The 18,629-nt window shown below is 43.8% G+C and overlaps 1 protein-coding gene and 2 long non-coding RNA genes across 4 annotated transcripts in view; 1 reads left to right on the forward strand and 2 right to left on the reverse strand.

Moving 5' to 3' along the window:
* The window catches only part of LOC135363623 (uncharacterized), a 29,349-nt gene extending 14,859 nt beyond the window's left edge, over positions 1–14,490 (reverse strand). Inside the window, exon 1 of one of the 2 annotated variants that reach the window (XR_010409476.1) lies at positions 14,331–14,490. This is a non-coding gene — a long non-coding RNA (uncharacterized LOC135363623). Of the gene's footprint in view, positions 1–1,248; positions 1,377–14,330 lie in introns of those variants that run through there. The other variant, XR_010409477.1, reaches the window with a different exon arrangement.
* The window catches only part of DAPP1 (dual adaptor of phosphotyrosine and 3-phosphoinositides 1), a 48,942-nt gene that overhangs the window by 20,434 nt on the left and 9,879 nt on the right, over positions 1–18,629 (forward strand). The window contains exons 3-5 of the mRNA XM_045880692.3: positions 1,292–1,414; positions 4,834–4,967; positions 16,576–16,706. Of these exons, the coding sequence (XP_045736648.1) occupies positions 1,292–1,414; positions 4,834–4,967; positions 16,576–16,706 (388 nt within the window). The remainder of the gene's footprint in view (positions 1–1,291; positions 1,415–4,833; positions 4,968–16,575; positions 16,707–18,629) is intronic.
* On the reverse strand, positions 14,646–17,134 carry LOC135363624 (uncharacterized). Its single transcript, XR_010409478.1, has 3 exons — positions 16,925–17,134; positions 16,152–16,361; positions 14,646–14,782 (listed from the first exon to the last, which is right to left on the reverse strand). It is a non-coding gene; the product is annotated as an uncharacterized LOC135363624 (long non-coding RNA).

Consider the following 18,629-nt stretch of genomic DNA (forward strand, 5'->3'; position numbering starts at 1 on the left):
TAGAGGGGTCTATCACCTGGATAGGACTCAGGCAAGCCAACTCCAGGGGCCGCAATCCCAACCCACCACACTGGACCACCTCTGGCGAGTCCTTAAAAAGACGTGTAAGATCTGTAATTAGGGGAAAGGAGCTAGGTGCAGATCAGTGTGCCTAGAATGCTCTTATTTCCACAGAATTAGGAGGTGGGGGGATGTACTAGAATGCCTTTAGATGCATAGATGTCTCTGAGGAGGAAAGACAGGAAAATGGTTGACTTTGGTATCCTCTGGGGACTGGGGATTCAGGGTGAGAACAAGGCTTTATTTTTACTGAGTCTTCTTTTTGACCTACTCGGGTTTTTTTTTTCTTCCTACCCTGGATCGGTGTTACCTTTTCTGAAACAAACTTTTTTCTAAACACATAGATCAATTTGAATCTCCTTGGGACTTGTCTGGCTCCTCAGATATTTGTCAGTTTGAAACACTATCTGATGGGGTTTACATGTCAGTATCAAACATCTGAATTCCTTGTGTTCAACTTCATCTCACTCATGACCGTGGACTCCAGTGTAGTAGCTCAGTGCTTTGCCAACACTGCAAAGGTGGTTCTGCCCGTGCAAAAGAGGGCATGAGCGAGAGAGCAAACGGAAGAGAGAAAACTGGCCAAACCTTATTCTTACGGTTACTTTTGACTTGGACTTTGAAAAAAAGATTGTTGACACAGTAACCTTGTATGTCTGTTCGCTAGGGCTGCCGTGACAAAGTGCCACAAAATGGGCAGTTTCAACAGCAGGAAGGTATTGTCTCAAAGTTCTGGAGGACAGGAGCCAGAAATCCAGGTGTCCGTTCCTTCCAAGGGTTGTAATGGAGGGATCTGTTCCAGCCCTTTCTTCTTGACTTGTAGGTGGCCATCTTCGCGTTCCCAGGGCATTTTCCCTGTTGGCAAGTCTGTCTGCAAATACGCCCCTTTTATAAGAAGACTGGGCTAGGGCCCACCCTAAATGATCTCATTATAACCTGCTAAAGGCAACCCTATCTCCAAATAAGGTCTCATGCTGAGGTACTGGGAAAATTCAACGTGCGGATTTTCAGGACACAATTCAACCCATAACCCTCCTATTCGCCAGTTCTCTCTACTCTCCCCTCAGCCTGGCCCAGAGAGTTCCTTGTCCTGATGTTTGGGCTGAGAGTTTGGTCTGTGGGCTACCTATGGTGGAGAATATTGCTGAGGTCATCTTGGAGAGGAAAACCAAGTGAAGGAAGAGTCACCTGCGGGGAGTCCCGAGTGAAAGTGTGGTTCTCTCCTTCCTAGGTGGTATCACGGCAACCTCACACGCCACGCGGCCGAGGCTCTTCTCCTCTCAAACGGATGTGACGGAAGCTACCTTCTGAGGGACAGCAATGAAAGGACCGGGCTGTATTCTCTCTCTGTGAGGTAGGTTGCTTACGAACTCTATGAATTCAGTGTCGTCCCATCTCTTCCTTACACGGCCGTTGACTTTATCATCACACTCACATTGCCAGATAACAACATTCTTACATTGCCAGAAAAAGATTCTCTTGACTCCTGGTAGACCTGCAGCTCTAAGGATTCCAAGCTCCGAATGGCAGACGGTAAGAAACATTCTTCCTCCTTCCCTCAGCAGGGAAGAAAATGTGAGAGGTGAAGGACACTTTATGAATTGTTTAATGCCTCGCTTGCCTGTTGGAGAAACTGAAACCCAAAGTGCTAAAGTGTCTTTGTACCCCATAAATCAGCGGTAGAAACAGCGCCGGAATCCAAATCCCTGAAACCTGGCCCAGTGCCCTTTTAATATTCCTTGCTTCCCCTGGAAAATCAGAATGATTTGTGACTGGGCAGCGTTCATAATCGCAAACTCAAGCAGGCAGTAAGGCAAATTTTAAGGTTTTTTTCCCTATAAATGGCCCGACCTTTCTCCAAGCTCCACTTCCTCTGAAGGCTAATGAAATTAATCCAGTCCCTGTGCAGCCCAAACCTGTGATGGCCCAGTCCTTCCGGGATCTCTCTCCTCCCCTGCTTCCTCCTGGCTGGCCTCCTGATCAGGAAAGATGACCTCGCCAGGTGATAACCCGGGGGAGGCGTTGGTTCTCGGTCAGCATCTGTCACCTTGGCTTCTGCGGGCATGTGGCGAGTCTTTCTGGGTTTATGGGACGTTGCCCTCTGCTTAGACTAGGGATGTGAGGACCCCGTCACTAACTCAGTAGCAACATCTACACTCCTTTCTCTGTGCATCCTCTTTTCATCCAGTTTAGAGACCGTTTTGGTTCTGCTTTGTTTTTTTAAGCCTCCTCTCACTCCGAGAGGGGTTAAAACTGGCTTCAAAATATTTCCCTACATCATTGATGGCAGGTGTCTATGAGCTCAAAACCCAAGAATTAATTTTTTTTATCTTCTCTTTGTGCTTCTGGACTTCCATATTTTCTATGCCACTTAACAAATTACCCCAAACGTTGTGGCTTTAACAACTACATTGATTATCTCACAGTTTCTGTTTGTCAGAAGCCCAGGCGGGCTCTCCAGTTTCTCTGCTCAGGCTCCTACCAGGCTGAAACTAAGGTGCTGGCTGAGGCTGTGGTTCAGCTGGGACTCTGCGTCCTCTTCCTTCATTCTCTTCTTTTTTGCTTCATTCCTTTTCATTCATTTCCTTGCTGCTGTAGGACTGAGCTCCCCATTTTCCATCTAGCTATTGGCCAGGGACCAGGGTCAGCTTCTGGAATCCACCCACAGCCCCCTGCCAAGTAGCTTCCACAGGCAGTTCACAGCATAGATGTTAGCTTCCTTCTAGACCAGCAAGAGCGTGTCTCTCTCATCTCCTCTCCTGTGACCAGCCAGAAAGAACTCTTTGCTTTTACCAAGACTCTCATGTGATTAAGTCGGGCCCACCCGGACAATCTCCCTATTGTCCGGTCAGCTAATGTGGAGCCTGAATTATCTGCAAGATCCCTTCACAGCAGCATCTACACTAGCATTTTATTGAATAAATGGGAAAAGGTGGATGTAGTCCAGGGACTGAGAATCGGGGTCATGATAGATGGCTGCCTGCCACACCTTCACTCCTGGGAGCAGAAGTGTAGAGGCCGACTCTTAAGGGCAGTGGGAGAAATCAGTGGGAGGGTGATGGGGTAAATAAGAGGGTCGTTGAGAAAACACACATATGCAGGAGCACACATTCATTAACATTTTTCATGTTACTCTGCTACATTTTGCTTAAGATTTTTCTAAATAACATTTAGGGAAAAGTATTAATCAGACATGAAATTCTGCTTGGGTGGAAGCAGGGATGGTGCTTTCTCTGATGGATAGCAAAGGTGAAAATCTCATCAGGTGATTAGGCTGCAAATCCTTTAATGCATAGATCTCCCCAAAATCACAAACAAACCTGTGGAAGTATTGGATCAAAGAATGTTAACTTTTCACCTGTAGATGTCTCATCTGAACAATTAGATCAGAAGCTTCTTACAATTAGGTGGCATATATATATCACATATGTGCAAAAATGCAAAATATAACTCACTAATTTCCAAGACAAGCACTTGGAAATGCTGTTAGAAGAAAAAAAATAAATATCCACCAACAGAGGTGACAGGAACCACAGCCTGGATCAAAAGAATGGCTGACTTTACTCATTCATTGGTTCACTTCCTTAACACTAAGTATTAGAGAGCCTCCGGTCTATGCCGACTAAGTTGATGAGTGTTGTAGAAGATCCAGACTTTGCTCTGAGGAAGTATCGCCCAGGGGCCGTGGGACACTGCACAGGAAGCTCTCTACAAGGTAGAGTGCAGTAACCCATGGGAAAGAAAGCAAGATCAGTGCTTGGATGGCTGAGGAGAGCGAAGCAGGTAACTCAGGATGGAAGTATCATTCAGTGATTGTCAGAGTAGGTGGTATTTGAACTGACGCCTGATCAGAAACAAAAGGGATGATGTTGCAGGTGAAGGGAACTGTAAGAGCTGAGGGACAACGGTAGAAACTTCTAGAACTGTAGGTCCACTTGGATTAGAGCAGCAGTTCTCAGGGTCCCCAGGCCACCTGAGACCGTGTTAAGGGTGCAAATTCCAGGGCCCCATACTTTGGAAGTACTGAACCAGGAATTCAGGGAGTAGGGTCTAGAAATCTGGGTGTTAACAAGCCCTCCAGGTGATTCTGATTTCTGACGTGTGCTAAAGTTGGAGCAGGCCATTCGTAGAGAAGAGAGGAATAGTGGGAGTCAAATAATATATATCTATGTATGTATATGTATATAAATAATATATATAATTTATATATAACTATATATACTTATAATTTATAATTTATTTAATGCTCTGCTTCATTCCAAAAGTGAGGTGGAAAATGACATTGTAGGAAATTGAGTATTTTATTCAGTAGGCAGTGGAACCAGCATGGCAAGAAAAGGGTGGGGCTCACACAACTAATTAAGTGACAGAAGCAGAATTCAGACTGGCTCCCAAACAAGTAAGATTGAGAGAGAGAAGAGCCAAAAAGAAGCCGGGGAGATTTCTATCATCCCTATTCTCTGCCGGTCTTAAACATGTGCCCTTGAAGGGGGTACCATTCAAGGACCCTCTTGGTAAGTCAGACAGTGCACAGGGAGAATTGTCTCTTGTCTTCCATTACAGTGAAAAATTGAGAAGAGCTCTGCCAAAAAAAAAACCACCAAAAAACTAGTGCTTTAAAAATGCCAGTGGTTTCAATAATTGTGTTGTAATTCTCAGTTTTTAGAAGGGCTTAACCCTTCTAAAATGCTAGTACCTAAGGTTATATTTCCCTTCTTCAAAAAAAGATATTCATTTGTTAAATAACCTTAAGCATTTCTTTTTCCCTTTCAGAGCCAAAGACTCTGTCAAACACTTTCATGTTGAATATACCGGATATTCATTTAAATTTGGCTTTAATGAATTCTCATCTTTAAAGGATTTTGTCAAGCATTTTGCAAATCAGCCTTTGATTGGAAGTGAGACAGGTAAGCAATGAACAGATAGATACTTAACCTAGGAGACATTGTTTCAGGATGGAGGAGGGACAGGGAGGATTTCATTAAGTAGCTGTCACTTCTGTTGAATTATGTGCTTATGATACATAATGATATATGTTTAGAAACAATTTTTTTCCAATTATCGTGCCATATGCTACATTAATAAATTATATATATAGATATATGCATCTATCTATCTATATATATATATCAGTATTATCATTAGGAGAAAACAATATGCTTTGTACAAAGTAGATAGTTTTCTTAGAATGTGTTATTTAATGGACTGGTTTAAAGTACCAATTTTTTAAAAATAGTCTATTCATTTTATAACAATAATCAACAAAGAAAGAAGAAAGGTTAGAACAACTTTTTGATTCCTCATAATTTTAGGTATGGGCAGTTTGCATATTGGGGAAACCCATTACATAATTTTGAGCATTTTAAAAATAAAATTCTTACTTAAATTTCCACAAAGACCACTGAATATTGCAAATATTGACTAGAAATTGCTCTCTTGAGCGAGGCCTTTATTTTACCATAAGATTCTGTTTCTATCGTCATGGTTTTTGTAAGTTTTTACACTGGACTTGAAGACGGATGGAAAATTTTGAATTTTCCTGTTTGAGTGGTTAAAGTCAAACTAGAATATTCTAGTTCAAAAAAAAAAAACCCCAAAACACGCTAGCTTGGTATTTGAATTATCTAACTTGATTTTCTGTACCAGTTCAATAAAGTAAGCAGATCAGCCCTATATTTGTGATACAGAATTACAATTTTATGTGACCTAAGTGATGATAACTCTCAGTTAATCAAAAGTTGGGCAATTCCAGAACTTGTGGCAGAAGAGGAACTCAGGACTTAGCAGCACCACTGTTTTACCGTGAATTTGTACATGTTTTCTTGGGAAACATTGCCAGTGGGCTCTTCGTTAACTTCATTGTGGGGAGAGATGCCATCACTGGTTTTTCCTTCTCTGCTGTTTCTGTGGCCTGGATAGACCCTGATTCATATCAAGTGTAGATGAAAAGCACAGTGGAAACCACAAAATAGTTGCCTTGCTTTATACTGACCACACAAGGCGTATAATAGAAGATTGCAGACTATGAAATTGAAGTTCTAATTTTTTTTTTTTTCTGTTGGAACTTCTTCCAGTCGGCCCTGAAAATTACTTCACCATTTAACCAGCAGTGGTTCTCGTAAACACATGGCAGGTGGGAATGTATTATTTAATTTCCATCGCTCCTTTGGCATTGGCAAGCTTTTCAATTTCTCAAATCCCTTCACTGCAGACTTACTTCCTACTTGTTTCCAACCCTATGCGCAATTTTATTCACTTCTCAGTCACTAGAAATTGAGAAGAGATTTTTGAAGCTAAAGACTTCGTTTTATCTGCCTCTGCTGGTGTCCTCCTCCACATCCCCCAGGTCCTGATACGGTGCATGACACTTTGGGTGAACGAGTGGATGAGTGGATAGATAACTCTGAGAGGGAACTCTGTGTAGCCTCAAGGCCATGATAAGTGTTATCTTGCAGCCTTCTTTCTTCCTCCAAGCAACGTCAGCTTCCTCCTTTTAAACTCTCCTCCTAGACTCTGTTTTTAACCCTTTGGATCATTCTCTGTGTTTCTTCCTGAAGTTTCTCCAAGTTAGGGAAAAGGTGCACACTCTATCTATGATCGACACATTTCAAAAAACTTTAAGACCAAAGTGAAGGTAGTGGTTTCTGGTTGAACTTTTCTGGCACAGGCCCAATCTCCAGGCAAGAGGATCATCTAAGACTTTGCCAAAGTCAAGGCTCCTTGACATTGAATTCAGGACAATGAAATTTCCTGTAAATACGTTCAGTTTCCCTGTAAATACATTAATCTAACTAAAGAAGGTTTACCATTAATCCATTAGGGATTGTAAAAAAAAAAAAAATGTATAATCCTGACTCTATGGTAGTTTTATCCAAAGCTAAAGTTTGCTGTATCATTAACATTAACCATAACTACTTTATGTATTGCACTAAAACTCAGGAAACTAAGATTTTTATCCTCTCTGCTGCATCTTCTCTGTTCCATCATTATCCAACAGAGAATTTGCCATTATTTGAACCCTTGTCACAGGTGCCTGATGCTTATGGGTATGTACTTGGCTTACTAACTGCCAGCCCTTGAGTTAGATTCCACTGCCCCTGAAATAGTCCTCTTTTTTTTTTTTTTTACACAAAGACAATTATCTGTCCCAGCCAGATGAAGGCAAAGCCACTGAGGCTGGGGACAAGGGGAAAAACCCATGACAAGTGAGTGTTCTAGTTTTGCCCCTCTGGGAGTAATAGGCCTTAGGAAACAAGATAAGGTGCTGAAGTCATGATGACTTGTAAGCCCAGCAGATTTTCAGAAGCCACAGTCAGCACTGTGACCTGTGAATAACAGTGAATGGAAACCAGGATGCCACCTTCTAAAAATAGGTCTCTTCTTACTCAGGTAAGTATTGGCTCCTGGTGTTGACCCCTCAGTGATCAGGAAACCTCCAGGCTGATGATTTCTTGTTCACCATCAGATGAAGTGCAAATTCCTTAAGTTTTCATTTGATTAAAGATTACCAAGGGAAGTATTTGCCTGCATGATGGATGAGGCCTGCCAGGGTTCTCACCTTCAGATCCTAGGAATGGAAAGGACTCGAACTGGGTATGTCAGCCCACTCCTTTTAGCCCAGACCCCCATCAGGCCAGCATCCCTCTGCAGTGCCTGGGGAGTGAGTTTTTTTAAGAGAGATTTCCCCACACTTATCCACTGGCCAGGATGGCCTTACCTTCTAGGGCAACGAGGTGGGGGGTGGGGGTGGGGTGGGGCGGGGAACCTCCAAATAACCAATAGCCTTTCACTTCACCTTACAGCTATACATAATATAGAGGGAAACCCAAGTTTCCCTTAGGCTCTAGGTCCTAAGAAAATCTTTGTACTCAGGAGACGTAAAAGTGTTAACCTCAAGGGAAGAATACTATTTTAAGATATCTTTTTTCCTATTCTATTCCTATTTTCTACTCTTTAAACTCTCAGGATTTCTGTTTCCTAATCAGAAGAGTGAAGATTTCCTAAGCAAGATCTAAGCCTCCTGACAGCCTCAATATTCTATTATTATAATTTCCCTTGCTATAATCTGCATTTAACCTTTCCAGTCTCCATGAAAGTTTCTGTTCCCTCTAATTTCTCTCTATTGACACCCATAAACACTCTTAAGATATATTCTGAAAATTCCAATCATTTCCCAAGTATATCATAGAGACATCTAACATGTTCTCTTCCTGTACTTTCCTCAGTGGCTCTTTTATCTTCTAACATATTGCATAATTCACTTTTTAAAAAATCTTTGCAAAAAAAATTAAAAATAAAAAAAAAATCTTTGCTGTAGTACGTAAATCCCATGAAAAGAGGGATTTTTGTCAGTTTCATACCCTGATCCTACATCCCAGTACGTAAAAGAATAAATGCTACTAATTATCCACAACATCTCATCGTGTCATATTGGTTTCCCATTCATCCCATTGCCAAAGCCTGCATTGCAATGCACATGGCAACACGGCAACCAGCGAACTTCTGGCAATTAATTTTTGCTTCCAAAATTTATACAGAGCATCATTTGAAATGATGCTAGGGGTTGTATGTATGTTCGGTAATGATTAAGTTCAGAATTTGACTTTCACTTGTAATCATAGGCTGCTATGTAAAACTTCCTTCATATGTGTACATGGCTTCTAAATTCAACTCAAATAGACTTGGAAATTTGAGACTTTTTTATTAGCATGGATATGTTTGGTCCATTATCCATTTTTACTGAATCCTCTTGTAATTAGCTAAGTTTCATATATATAATCTTGAAAATTTAGACAGCATTTAATTTTTATTTTATTTTATTTTATTTTATTTATTGGAGAGAGAGAGCAGGCATGCACAAAGGAGCAGGGGAGGGAGAGGGGGAGGGGGAAAGAGAGAGGGAGAGAGAAGGGGAGGGAGAGGGAGAAACAGATTCCTTGCTGAGTGTGGAGTGCGCAGCCCGATGCGGGATTCTGTCCCAGAACCCTGAGGTCATAACCTGAGCCCAAGTCAGACGCTTGATGGCCTGAGCCACCCAGGCGGCCCCTAGACAGCATTTATCTTAAGTGTCCAAATATTATTAGAACAAAACTCACCTTTCCTATTACCTTTTGTTTCGATTAGAATACTTCTGTATATGAAATAGTTATATACAATGTATTATAGGAATTACTGTGCTGTGACTTTAATCACCTACCTAGCATGAAAACAAATGATACAAGTCGAGTGCTATGTTTGTGCTTACCCTTTATAATAATTGGTTCTCAGTTTTGAGGATCCTATCTGGTTCTCTCTTAAATGTCAAATTTCCACTTCTCTTTTTGTCTTGATGTGGGGATTCCCAACCTCTTGATAACTGCTATAGTTAATATTATTTTATTTTGTAACACCAGCCTTTTTACCCAGGTGGCATTTAAGAATAATTAAGTTGAAATTAATTGTAGTTTGAGACTTGTGTGACATTTCTGAAAACAATTGGTGACAGCTCAGAATTCTGCCAAACCACAACCAAGAATCACTTCTTTAGTTTATGTTCGCCAAAAAAGGAAATTTTCTTGCTCTGTAATGAGGCATGATCGAAAAGGAAAAAGCAGACAGGGAAGGGAAGCGACATCCGTGGAGTGCTCACTGTGTTCTTAGCATTCTATCAGATGTTTTCACATATACCAAATTCTTGAATCTTCTGAACCACCCGCCATCATGTGAAAGTGGTCCCATTTTCAGAGGAGGCAATTAGAACTTAGACATTCTGAGTTATTTGGCCAAGGGGGCCCAGCTGGCAAGCATCAGAGCTGCGAGCGGGATCCAGGCCAACCTTGCTCTGAAGCGTAGGGGCTTTCCATTCACCCTACGTCTCCTGGTCTACCCGTGACACGGCAGCATGCGGTCACCATGGCACAGTGTGACCTCGAGTGGGTTTGGATGGGAAGATCCCGGCCACCGTGACCTATGAGAATGTTTGTAGGACATGGCGGGGCTCTCCCCCAGGCTCTTCCTTAAGGTCTGTAATGATATTTTTGGTATGTGATGTAAAGCTATCGTTCCAAAGAATGTGACTCAGTTTGAGCATCTGTCTTTGTATTTACTGCTGTTCTTATTTTATTTACATGAATGGCCTTTTGAGAAATTACACTGGAGGAAATCTTAGAAAAAGGTCAACTAGAAAACATACATAGGCCCATCTTATTTATGTCCCTCCAGAAAGGATACAAAACAGCCTCTGTAAATACAATCAGGTAAAATAAAATGTAAAGTTTGAATGGGAAGGTGGAAGAAAGGGAAACTGAGGCACAAAGATACAGTGACCCCAGGAGGAAAGTACTTCAAATGGATAGTGTACTTTTACAGGAAACAGGCCACATCTCTGGTTACCAAACGTCCTGGTATTTCTTGCTCCTGCCTTGGGCCTGGGTGTTCAACTAGATTTATAGGCTATTAGAATGGGAAGGGAGCCCATAGATCATCTCATTTTTCCTCTACAAATGAAGAAACTGAGGCCTGGTGAGAAATGTTGAGGTAAAAACTCACATCTCCATTCCTCAAGCTGCCTCCTAAAGAACCCATTTCTTTGAATTTTGATTCCTATATATGCTCTCTTGCCCACAATGGAGTATATTTCACAGGCCATAGAGAATTTCCATGGTGTGGCCACTGTGGCTGAGAATAATATAGTATAATGAGTAAACACATGAACTCCCCATTCAACAACAGGGTCTACCACTCCCCAGCTGGATGTCCTTGGGCAAATTATGTAACCTCTCTAAGATTCAGTTTCATCATCTTATAAAGTAGAGCTGATGATCTAATAGTTCATGTCTTAATAGGTCATGACTTGCTGGTGAAGATTGAATGAGATTAGGTATGTAAGACTATAAAAATAATTTTTAGCATGGCATAAATAATCATTATTATTGTCTTTTAATGAAGCATTTTTATGGTAATTCACTCCATCATATTTTTGCAAGAGCTGTACCTTCTTTGGTAGATCATGAAGAGTTAGTGAGAGACGACTGAATGTGAGTTTATCAAATGTTTATGTCATCTCCAAATTTTAAGCCAGTTCCACAGTGGATTCAGATGAAAGGTCAGATCAAGTGACCACTCCAAAAAGAGTGAGCTGACTTGACTTGGGTATTTTAACAGAATCTTCTGACCTGGGTGACTGACCTGCTTCTCATTCCTCTGTGTTGTTCTCCCTGGGAGACTGGAAATGGAAACTTAAAAGCCCCTGAATAAGTAAATGAACATAGTTTCACCAGCACCATTTTATGATGGGTTCGAGTTCCTTTGCAGAGCAGGTTGCAAAGAAGAAAGGACAAAGATCTTGAATATTCCTGTCATTCCCTCTAGAAAGCCACTTCCCACTGGCAGGAGGTGACCGAGGAATCTGCCATGGACATGCCAGTTGCCAAGCTTGTTTTCTGAACCCGAGGGCAATAACAAAACACGGGTGGATGTGGTCTTATTTTAATTTAATTCAACAAATATGTATGGAGTGCCAACTATGAGCTGCACATTATTAGTATTGACAACAGAGCGATGAATCAGATATCATCCTCACCCTCAAACACCTTACCATCTGGCTGAGAAACCTGATGGGTAAGCAGGTGCTTTAGTGCATAAAAGTTTCCCTTTTAAGAGCTATGTGTGCTCTTGAACTACTCTCTATTGCAGATATCATCCCAGTGCCTGAGGTTTGAGGCTGTTCTTACTGTGTTGCTGAGGTCCTGCAGGGATACAAGCCAGGGAGTGCTTCCATGCAATGTCACAATGTCGCATACAGAGTGGGTGTCCTGTAAGTTAACAGTGCAGCCAAAGCAAACTGAAAAGCCTGCCTTGGTCCTGCTCTGATCACCTCAAAAAGGTACCTCCACGGAGCGCTTCTGAAACCAGGTTTCACGTCAAAGGCAGGAAACAACAATCTCCTTCATGTAGCTCAGAAACTGAAGTGAAACTTGCAGCCAGGTTTCCTCTCTCCTCCCTCTACCAGCCCCTGCCTCCTGTGGCTTTGTATCTGAATTTTCCAACCAAATCCTGGAGTTAATTTGGCCTGAGTATCACTCACCCCGAGTTCCTCCCTTAGGGAGCCAAGGCCCTACCTTGGACCTTAGGTGGAAATATAATGAGTCTGTGGTGGCTACATTTTCTAAGTTTCTTTTGATTGCAAATAACAGAAACTAACCTTGGCTAGTTGAATTTAAAAAAACAAAAACGAAAAAAACGGGAGGAGAGTAGTACAGGGAGAGAAGTGGAATATATATATATATATATATATATATATATATATATATATATTTTTTTTTTTTTTGGTAAAGATATTAGTATTCTGTCCCAGAATGAACATCAAGAGACAATACAGAATCAGCCTCATGATCACGGCAACTCTGAAGCTTTCAGCGAACTGAAAAGCCTCCCTTCGTCCCTCTCTGATCACCTCAAAAATGTACCTCCACCGAGAGTTTCTGAGATCACGTTTTATGTCAAAGGCAGGAAAAAACAGTCTCCTTCATGTAGCTCAGAAACTGAAGTTAGTGGGTTTTCCAGAGAAGTAACTAAGTAGATCCCCGGGAAGTGAGTCCCGTGAGTGCATCCGGGTAAGGTGTTTGTGGGGGGACGCCCAGGGTCTGTGGGGATCTACCCTGGTGTACAAGGATGCAGCAGTCTCTATAGAAGGGGAAATCATCGTAAGCCCAGCAGCCATGCCAAGAAGTCCATGTATTGTTTTCTCTTTGCGCAAAACCGTCAGCTAAGAAGACCGGTCTTTAGGAGGTGGGACTATCGGTGGGAGCTATCATTTTATAAGTAGACTGCCATTTTCTTCGTTCCACCATTCAATCTAGCCTCATTCATGGTCTTACTAGTTAAAATCGATCTATACTCAATTCTGCTTTCCTGTTGACTCATTATCATTTCCCTCAGTTTACCTTTTGTTGGTTAAACTTTAGAAGAGTTTTTCGAAATAGAATATGGTTCCCCCCCAGTGGAGATTTGGACAGCTGTACTTGATGTTGTGGTCCTGTCCTCGTCCCGGGGCAGGGTGATCGTGGCCCTGGGAGGCTGCCTCCTCCCAGGCTCTTCTCTGAATTACTGTGGCATTCATTTATCCACTCACTGATCAAGTTATGTTAGCATCTCTGTCAGGAGGTGGGGACAAAAAGATAAACTTGGCACCATACCTGCTCTGAAGAGACTCTCAGGGGTGGGAAATGCACCTGTTGAAAAGGCAATGGCTTTATATACCAAGCGGGTCCAGCATTGTGGCTCAGGTAGCACCCCTGCCCAGAGATCCTTACACTGAACACAACTGGCCCCCAAGGCTATGCTTACCTCCCAGGCACTGATACATGGTAGTCAAGAAAATGCCTCCCCCCTCAAAAAGATGCCCATCTCTCTCCCTGCACCTGTGAATATGTTACGTTACATGGCAAGAGGGAATTAAGTTTGTAGATGGAATTGAGACTACTAGTCAGCTGACTTTGGATGGGGAGGTGATCCTGGGTTTTCCAGGTGGTCCCACTGTAATCATAAGGGTCCTTATAAGTGAAAGACGGGGGCAGTAGGGGGAGACCCAGACACATGGCCGTGTGGGCAGGCCTCACACACACCATTGCTGGCTTTGAAGTTGGAGGAATGGTGCCACCGGGGAAGGAATGGCGGCAGCCTCTAGAAGCTAGAAAAGACGGAGTGGATTCTCCCCTAGAGCCTTTCCAGAAGGAAAGTAGCCCTGCCAATACCTTGATTTTAGATTAGTGAGACCCATTTCAGACTTCTGACCTCCAGAACGGTGAGGTAATAAATTCGAGTTGTTTTAAGTCCCTACGGTGGTGGTGATTTGTTACAGAAGCAATGGGAAGCCACTACGGGTAGTTTGCTCGGTTACTTGCAAAACCAGGATCGACTAGGTACATCTTTCAGGAGCATCATTTAAAAAATTATTTTCATGTTAAACATACGGAAAAGGATGAACATTTTTGCATCATCTCTGAAGAGAAAGCATGAGAGTTCACATTTTTTCTAACTTGAAAACTGCTTTGAGCCCCGGGCTCCAGGCCCCTCGCCTCCACCGTCGGACGGAAGGGTTTAGGAGGCGCCCATGCGTCGTAAGAGCTGCCGTCCGTGGCTACGAGACTGCCCTTTTCATTCTTGGCAGAATGTCACACACAGGTCTTTTTTAACTCGACATTTAAAAATGCATGTTCCAGAGATGCGATCATTGGGTTTTCGTTTAAGAAGTTAAAAATACTTTATATCAAAGCATAATAACATCTCACCTGTTCATAATCCTTTCACAAACACTTTTTATCCAGTGCTTCGAACCGCCTTGTGAAGAAAGGGTAATCGTTCTTAGGTGTCCGAGGAGGAAACAGAAGCTAGAATGACTGTCCAGGGTCAACAGGTACCGAGTGGCAGTGGTGGCTCTTTCTGTGAGGCCATGGTGACCGCCGGGCACATCGCGGCGGCGGGGGGGGGATCTCTGGGGCGGGGGCACCTGGGAGCCAGACCCACGTGCACGAGCATCTGGCACGTTATGATGGTGTCCCACAGCCCCTGAGCCCGTGCAACGGCTGCTCTTGATTTAGGCGTCTCTGCTTTCATTATGACTCTGACACGAAGCCTGTCGCTGGCCCCTTGTCCTGATATGACTGGAACTGCTCTCATGAAAGGATCACATTGACAAGAGAGCGCTGACAATGTACAAGCGCGGGACCGAGGCTTCAGATACCTGTGAAAGCCATTTTTCATTGTCATCCCAGTCATACGGGTGTGAACTGGATGCAGAAGAAGGAGGCCAGAGTCTCCAAGGTCGGAGACCCTCTCCTGGCTTTTCTCAGTGCTCCTTTTCAAGTGACAGTGGGGCGTCCCGTGGGCCCGCTATCAGAGGCCACCGTTGGGTTTTCGCAGTCAGTACGTCGTGCATACTTGAGCACCGAGCACCGTAGAATCGTTTGGCTTTGTTTGTAGGTGTATTATTATTATCGTGTGCTTTTTAACTGCAGAGGTGGTCGCTGTCTGTCCTCATTGTCCCTCTTACTCCAGTTCAAGGTCTATACTTTTTTTTTTTTAAGATTTTATTTATTTATTTGAGAGAGAGAGAGACAGAGCATGAGCGGGGGGAGGGGCAGAGGGAGAAGCAGGCTCCCCGCTGAGCAGGGAGCCCGATGCGGGGCTCTGTCCCAGGACCCTGAGATCATGACTTGTACCAAAGGCAGACAGTTAACTGACTGAGCCACCCAGGCGCCCAGGGTCCACACTTTCTATAATCTTTTGAAGTATCTTTTCAAAGAAGCCTTCCTGACCACCTCTGTAAAATATCACCCTCTCCCCGACGCCACCCCCATCACCTGCTATGCCTTTATCTTGCTCTGTTAGGGTTTCCATAACACTGCTATCACCTGACATATTATATTTCTTACCATTTTTTTCCCTGGCTCTCCTCCCAGAGGAGTAGGTGCTATACCTTCTTTGTTTGCTGTTGTCTTCCCACTGCCTGGACAAGTGTCTGGCACATAGTAAAGCCCAATAAGTATTTGTTCAATGTATTACTAAATTCTTTACATCTCCCCGAATGCCTGGCACAATCTTGGGCCTGCCTTTACAAGACCCCAGTGAAATAAAAAGCAAAAAACCATAGCAAGGGGGAAGAAACCCTTAACTTACTTTTTTTGTAAAGGATCTAGTCCTGATCAGCCAGTCGACTGGGGGAAAGGAAGGGTGTAGAGTGGGGGAAGTTCAGAAGTGTTGAGTCAGAAGTGCTCTCAGCCTTGGAGGGACGCGCCCAAGCCCCCAAAGACTGGTCCCTGTTGAAACCCTTTTTCTGCCTGATCTTCTACTCCAGATGGAAGTGAAGGCAATCACGCATAAGCCAGTTCAGGTCATGTTCACTTGAGCAAAGCAAATTTTCATGTAGCTTATTTTGTTAATTAGGTGGTAGGAGACAGTAAGGGCAATGCAACGAGTCCACTGTTTCTGAGACCCACTGATTTGTTACGAGTTTGTTCTGAAACCAGTGAGAAGTAAGGACTATGGACTAAATCCTCTCATACCCCAGTGCATTTGTTGGGTTTTACTTTCATGGCTTTTATAAAGCCTACCTGGAAAACTTCCAGTTACAGCTTAAGGTCTGGATCCATGTGGCCTCCTCCATGAAAGCTTTTCCGAAGTGTTCCATAGGAGGGGTCTTCGGGGGGCCCCGGGCACCCCCAGCAAGCGTTGCCCGTATCTCTGACCCTGGTCTCATCACCCTGATGTTCATTGAAATGGCAACCCGTTAAGTGATATCCGTTGCTAGTTCTGTCTGAGCCCTAGGAGGACAGAAATCAGCTCATCATGCTTTATATCTCCAGTGTCCACCTTAAGTGCCTGGCACATAGCTGGAACTTGAGAAACGTCGAGAAAATGAACAAGTGAAAAGATGGGAACACAAGAGGCTAAAATCTAGCCACAGTCTCTGGTCGTTAGCACATGGGCCTTCTTTCTGGGGCTGCTCTCTGATGATGTTCTTTTGTCTTCACTCAGGCACTCTGATTGTCCTGAAACATCCCTACCCAAGAAAAGTGGAAGAACCTTGCATTTACGAGTCTGTCCGGGTTCACACAGCAATGCAGACGGGCAGAACGGAAAGTGACCTCGTGCCCACCGCACCTTCTGTAAGTGGCTGACCCGTAAGTCATTGCCTACCATGCAAGGAAGAGTAGATACTTTTACAAGTACTTTTGTTCACTCGAAAATTCTACCTTGGGATATAAAACCTGGAAAGGAACATCCAGTGTGAAGCCCATGACTCAGTTCCTGTGATCAGGGTAAATCATCAAAAACTACAGCGCCGTAGCCATAGGATTCTAAATACTTCGAAAGTGGCACTTACGTTCCTGTCCTTCCTTAGGATGGGCGATAGTGTTGATGTTTACATAGTTGGCTACACTGTTATTCTTTCACGAGTTTCTTCTATTAAGAAAAATTCTTTGGGGGGGGGCGCCTGGGTGGCTCGGTCGTTAAGCGTCTGCCTTCGGCTCAGGTCATGATCCCAGGGTCCTGGGATCGAGCCCCGCATCGGGCTCCCTGCTCCTCGGGAAGCCTGCTTCTTTAAAAAAAAAAAAAAAGAAAATTTTTTTTTTAACATTTCAATTGTCTGTGGAGGAAAAATATTCCCCACTTTGACTGTAAAACCTCAGGATGTTAGTTTTTCCTATTTTTTCTGTCCTTCACTGAAGGAAGGGAACAGACAGAAAACATTTGCACTTCTTTGCAGCGCGGACCATTGTTCAGTTTCAGCGCAGCCTGAGCACTCATTGCTCCTCAAGAGCCCATTTCTGTTTGTTCTGTGAGCTGTGACCTGCAAACATTCCTCCCGGCACCGCTTCCCCCACCCCTGCACTGTGCTCACGGCTCTCCTGTTCTTTCTCTCTTCCTTGTTTGCCGAATACTCCTGGTGCAAGATACCAGGATTCGTGCGCATAATAAAGAAGGCAACACACAAACGAAGTACAAAGAACCAATTCTAGACAGCAACCATTACACTTGGAAAAAAATCATCCCTTGAAGATATTCAGCTACAAGTGACATTTATAAATGTGTGGCCTTCCTGTCTCTGCAGGACAGTTTCTACCCTGCCACCACAGAGATCTTTCTTAAAAAGCAGATGGGTCACATGGCCTCCCCACTTAACCTTTGGCGGTGCCCACTGTTGTCCTGGCCCATCTGGCCTGCTCGTCCCTTGGTCTCACCTGTGTTACTCCCACGCTCACACCAGTGTGCATTCTCCTGACCGTGCTCCTTCTCCCCTCCCCGCCTCTGACATGCTGCCAACACCGCTGTAGTCCCCTCATCATCCTTCAAGACGGGCATCAGAGACCAGTGTCTCTCAGGAAGCCTTCCTGGGCCCCTCCTAGCTTTCTTTAAAACGGCCCTCTTTTGTGCTCCGAGCACCTTCTGCTTGCCTTTATCCTGCAATCATGGGGCGGGGGGGTTGCTAACTACCTGTGCATGTGTCTGCCCAACACCCCCCCTGGGGGGGGGCTGACAGTTCTGGGGACAAGAATCATAACTTGTCTTTGTGGCTTTGGAGCGTCGCCTGGTTCACGGTGCACGTTACATTTTTGTTTCTGTGCTCCATCGACTCAAAAATAAAAATCTTGGAAATGGTTGAAAGAGGTATTTTAGCTTTGTTAGAGTTAGGGGAGGAAGCATCAAACCCCAGAACTAGCAAAATTGAGGAAAGCAAGACCATAAATAGTCCCAAGTTAAAACGGACCAAAGAACAAATCAAGACGTACCTCCTAATCAATTCTTTGATTTCCAGCCAACCCACCCCTCCCTGACTTTCCTCTTTATCCATCCTCCTGCCACCAGTCACCTCAGCGTCTCTTTCTTTTCTTTTCTTTTTTTTTTTTTAAGGTTTTATTATTTGACTGACAGACAGACAGATAGCGAGAGAGGGAACACAAGCAGGGGGAGTGGGAGAGGGAGAAGCAGGCTTCCTGCTGAGCAGGGAGCCCGATGTGGGGCTCGATCCCAGGACCCTGAGATCATGACCTGAGCCGAAGGCAGTCGCTTTAACCGACTGAGCCACC

Source organism: Mirounga angustirostris, unplaced genomic scaffold, assembly GCF_029215605.1.
Source record: "Mirounga angustirostris isolate CCGP_5_RB_7025 unplaced genomic scaffold, mMirAng1.0.hap1 SCAF_2, whole genome shotgun sequence".
Taxonomy (NCBI): Eukaryota; Metazoa; Chordata; class Mammalia; order Carnivora; family Phocidae; genus Mirounga; species Mirounga angustirostris.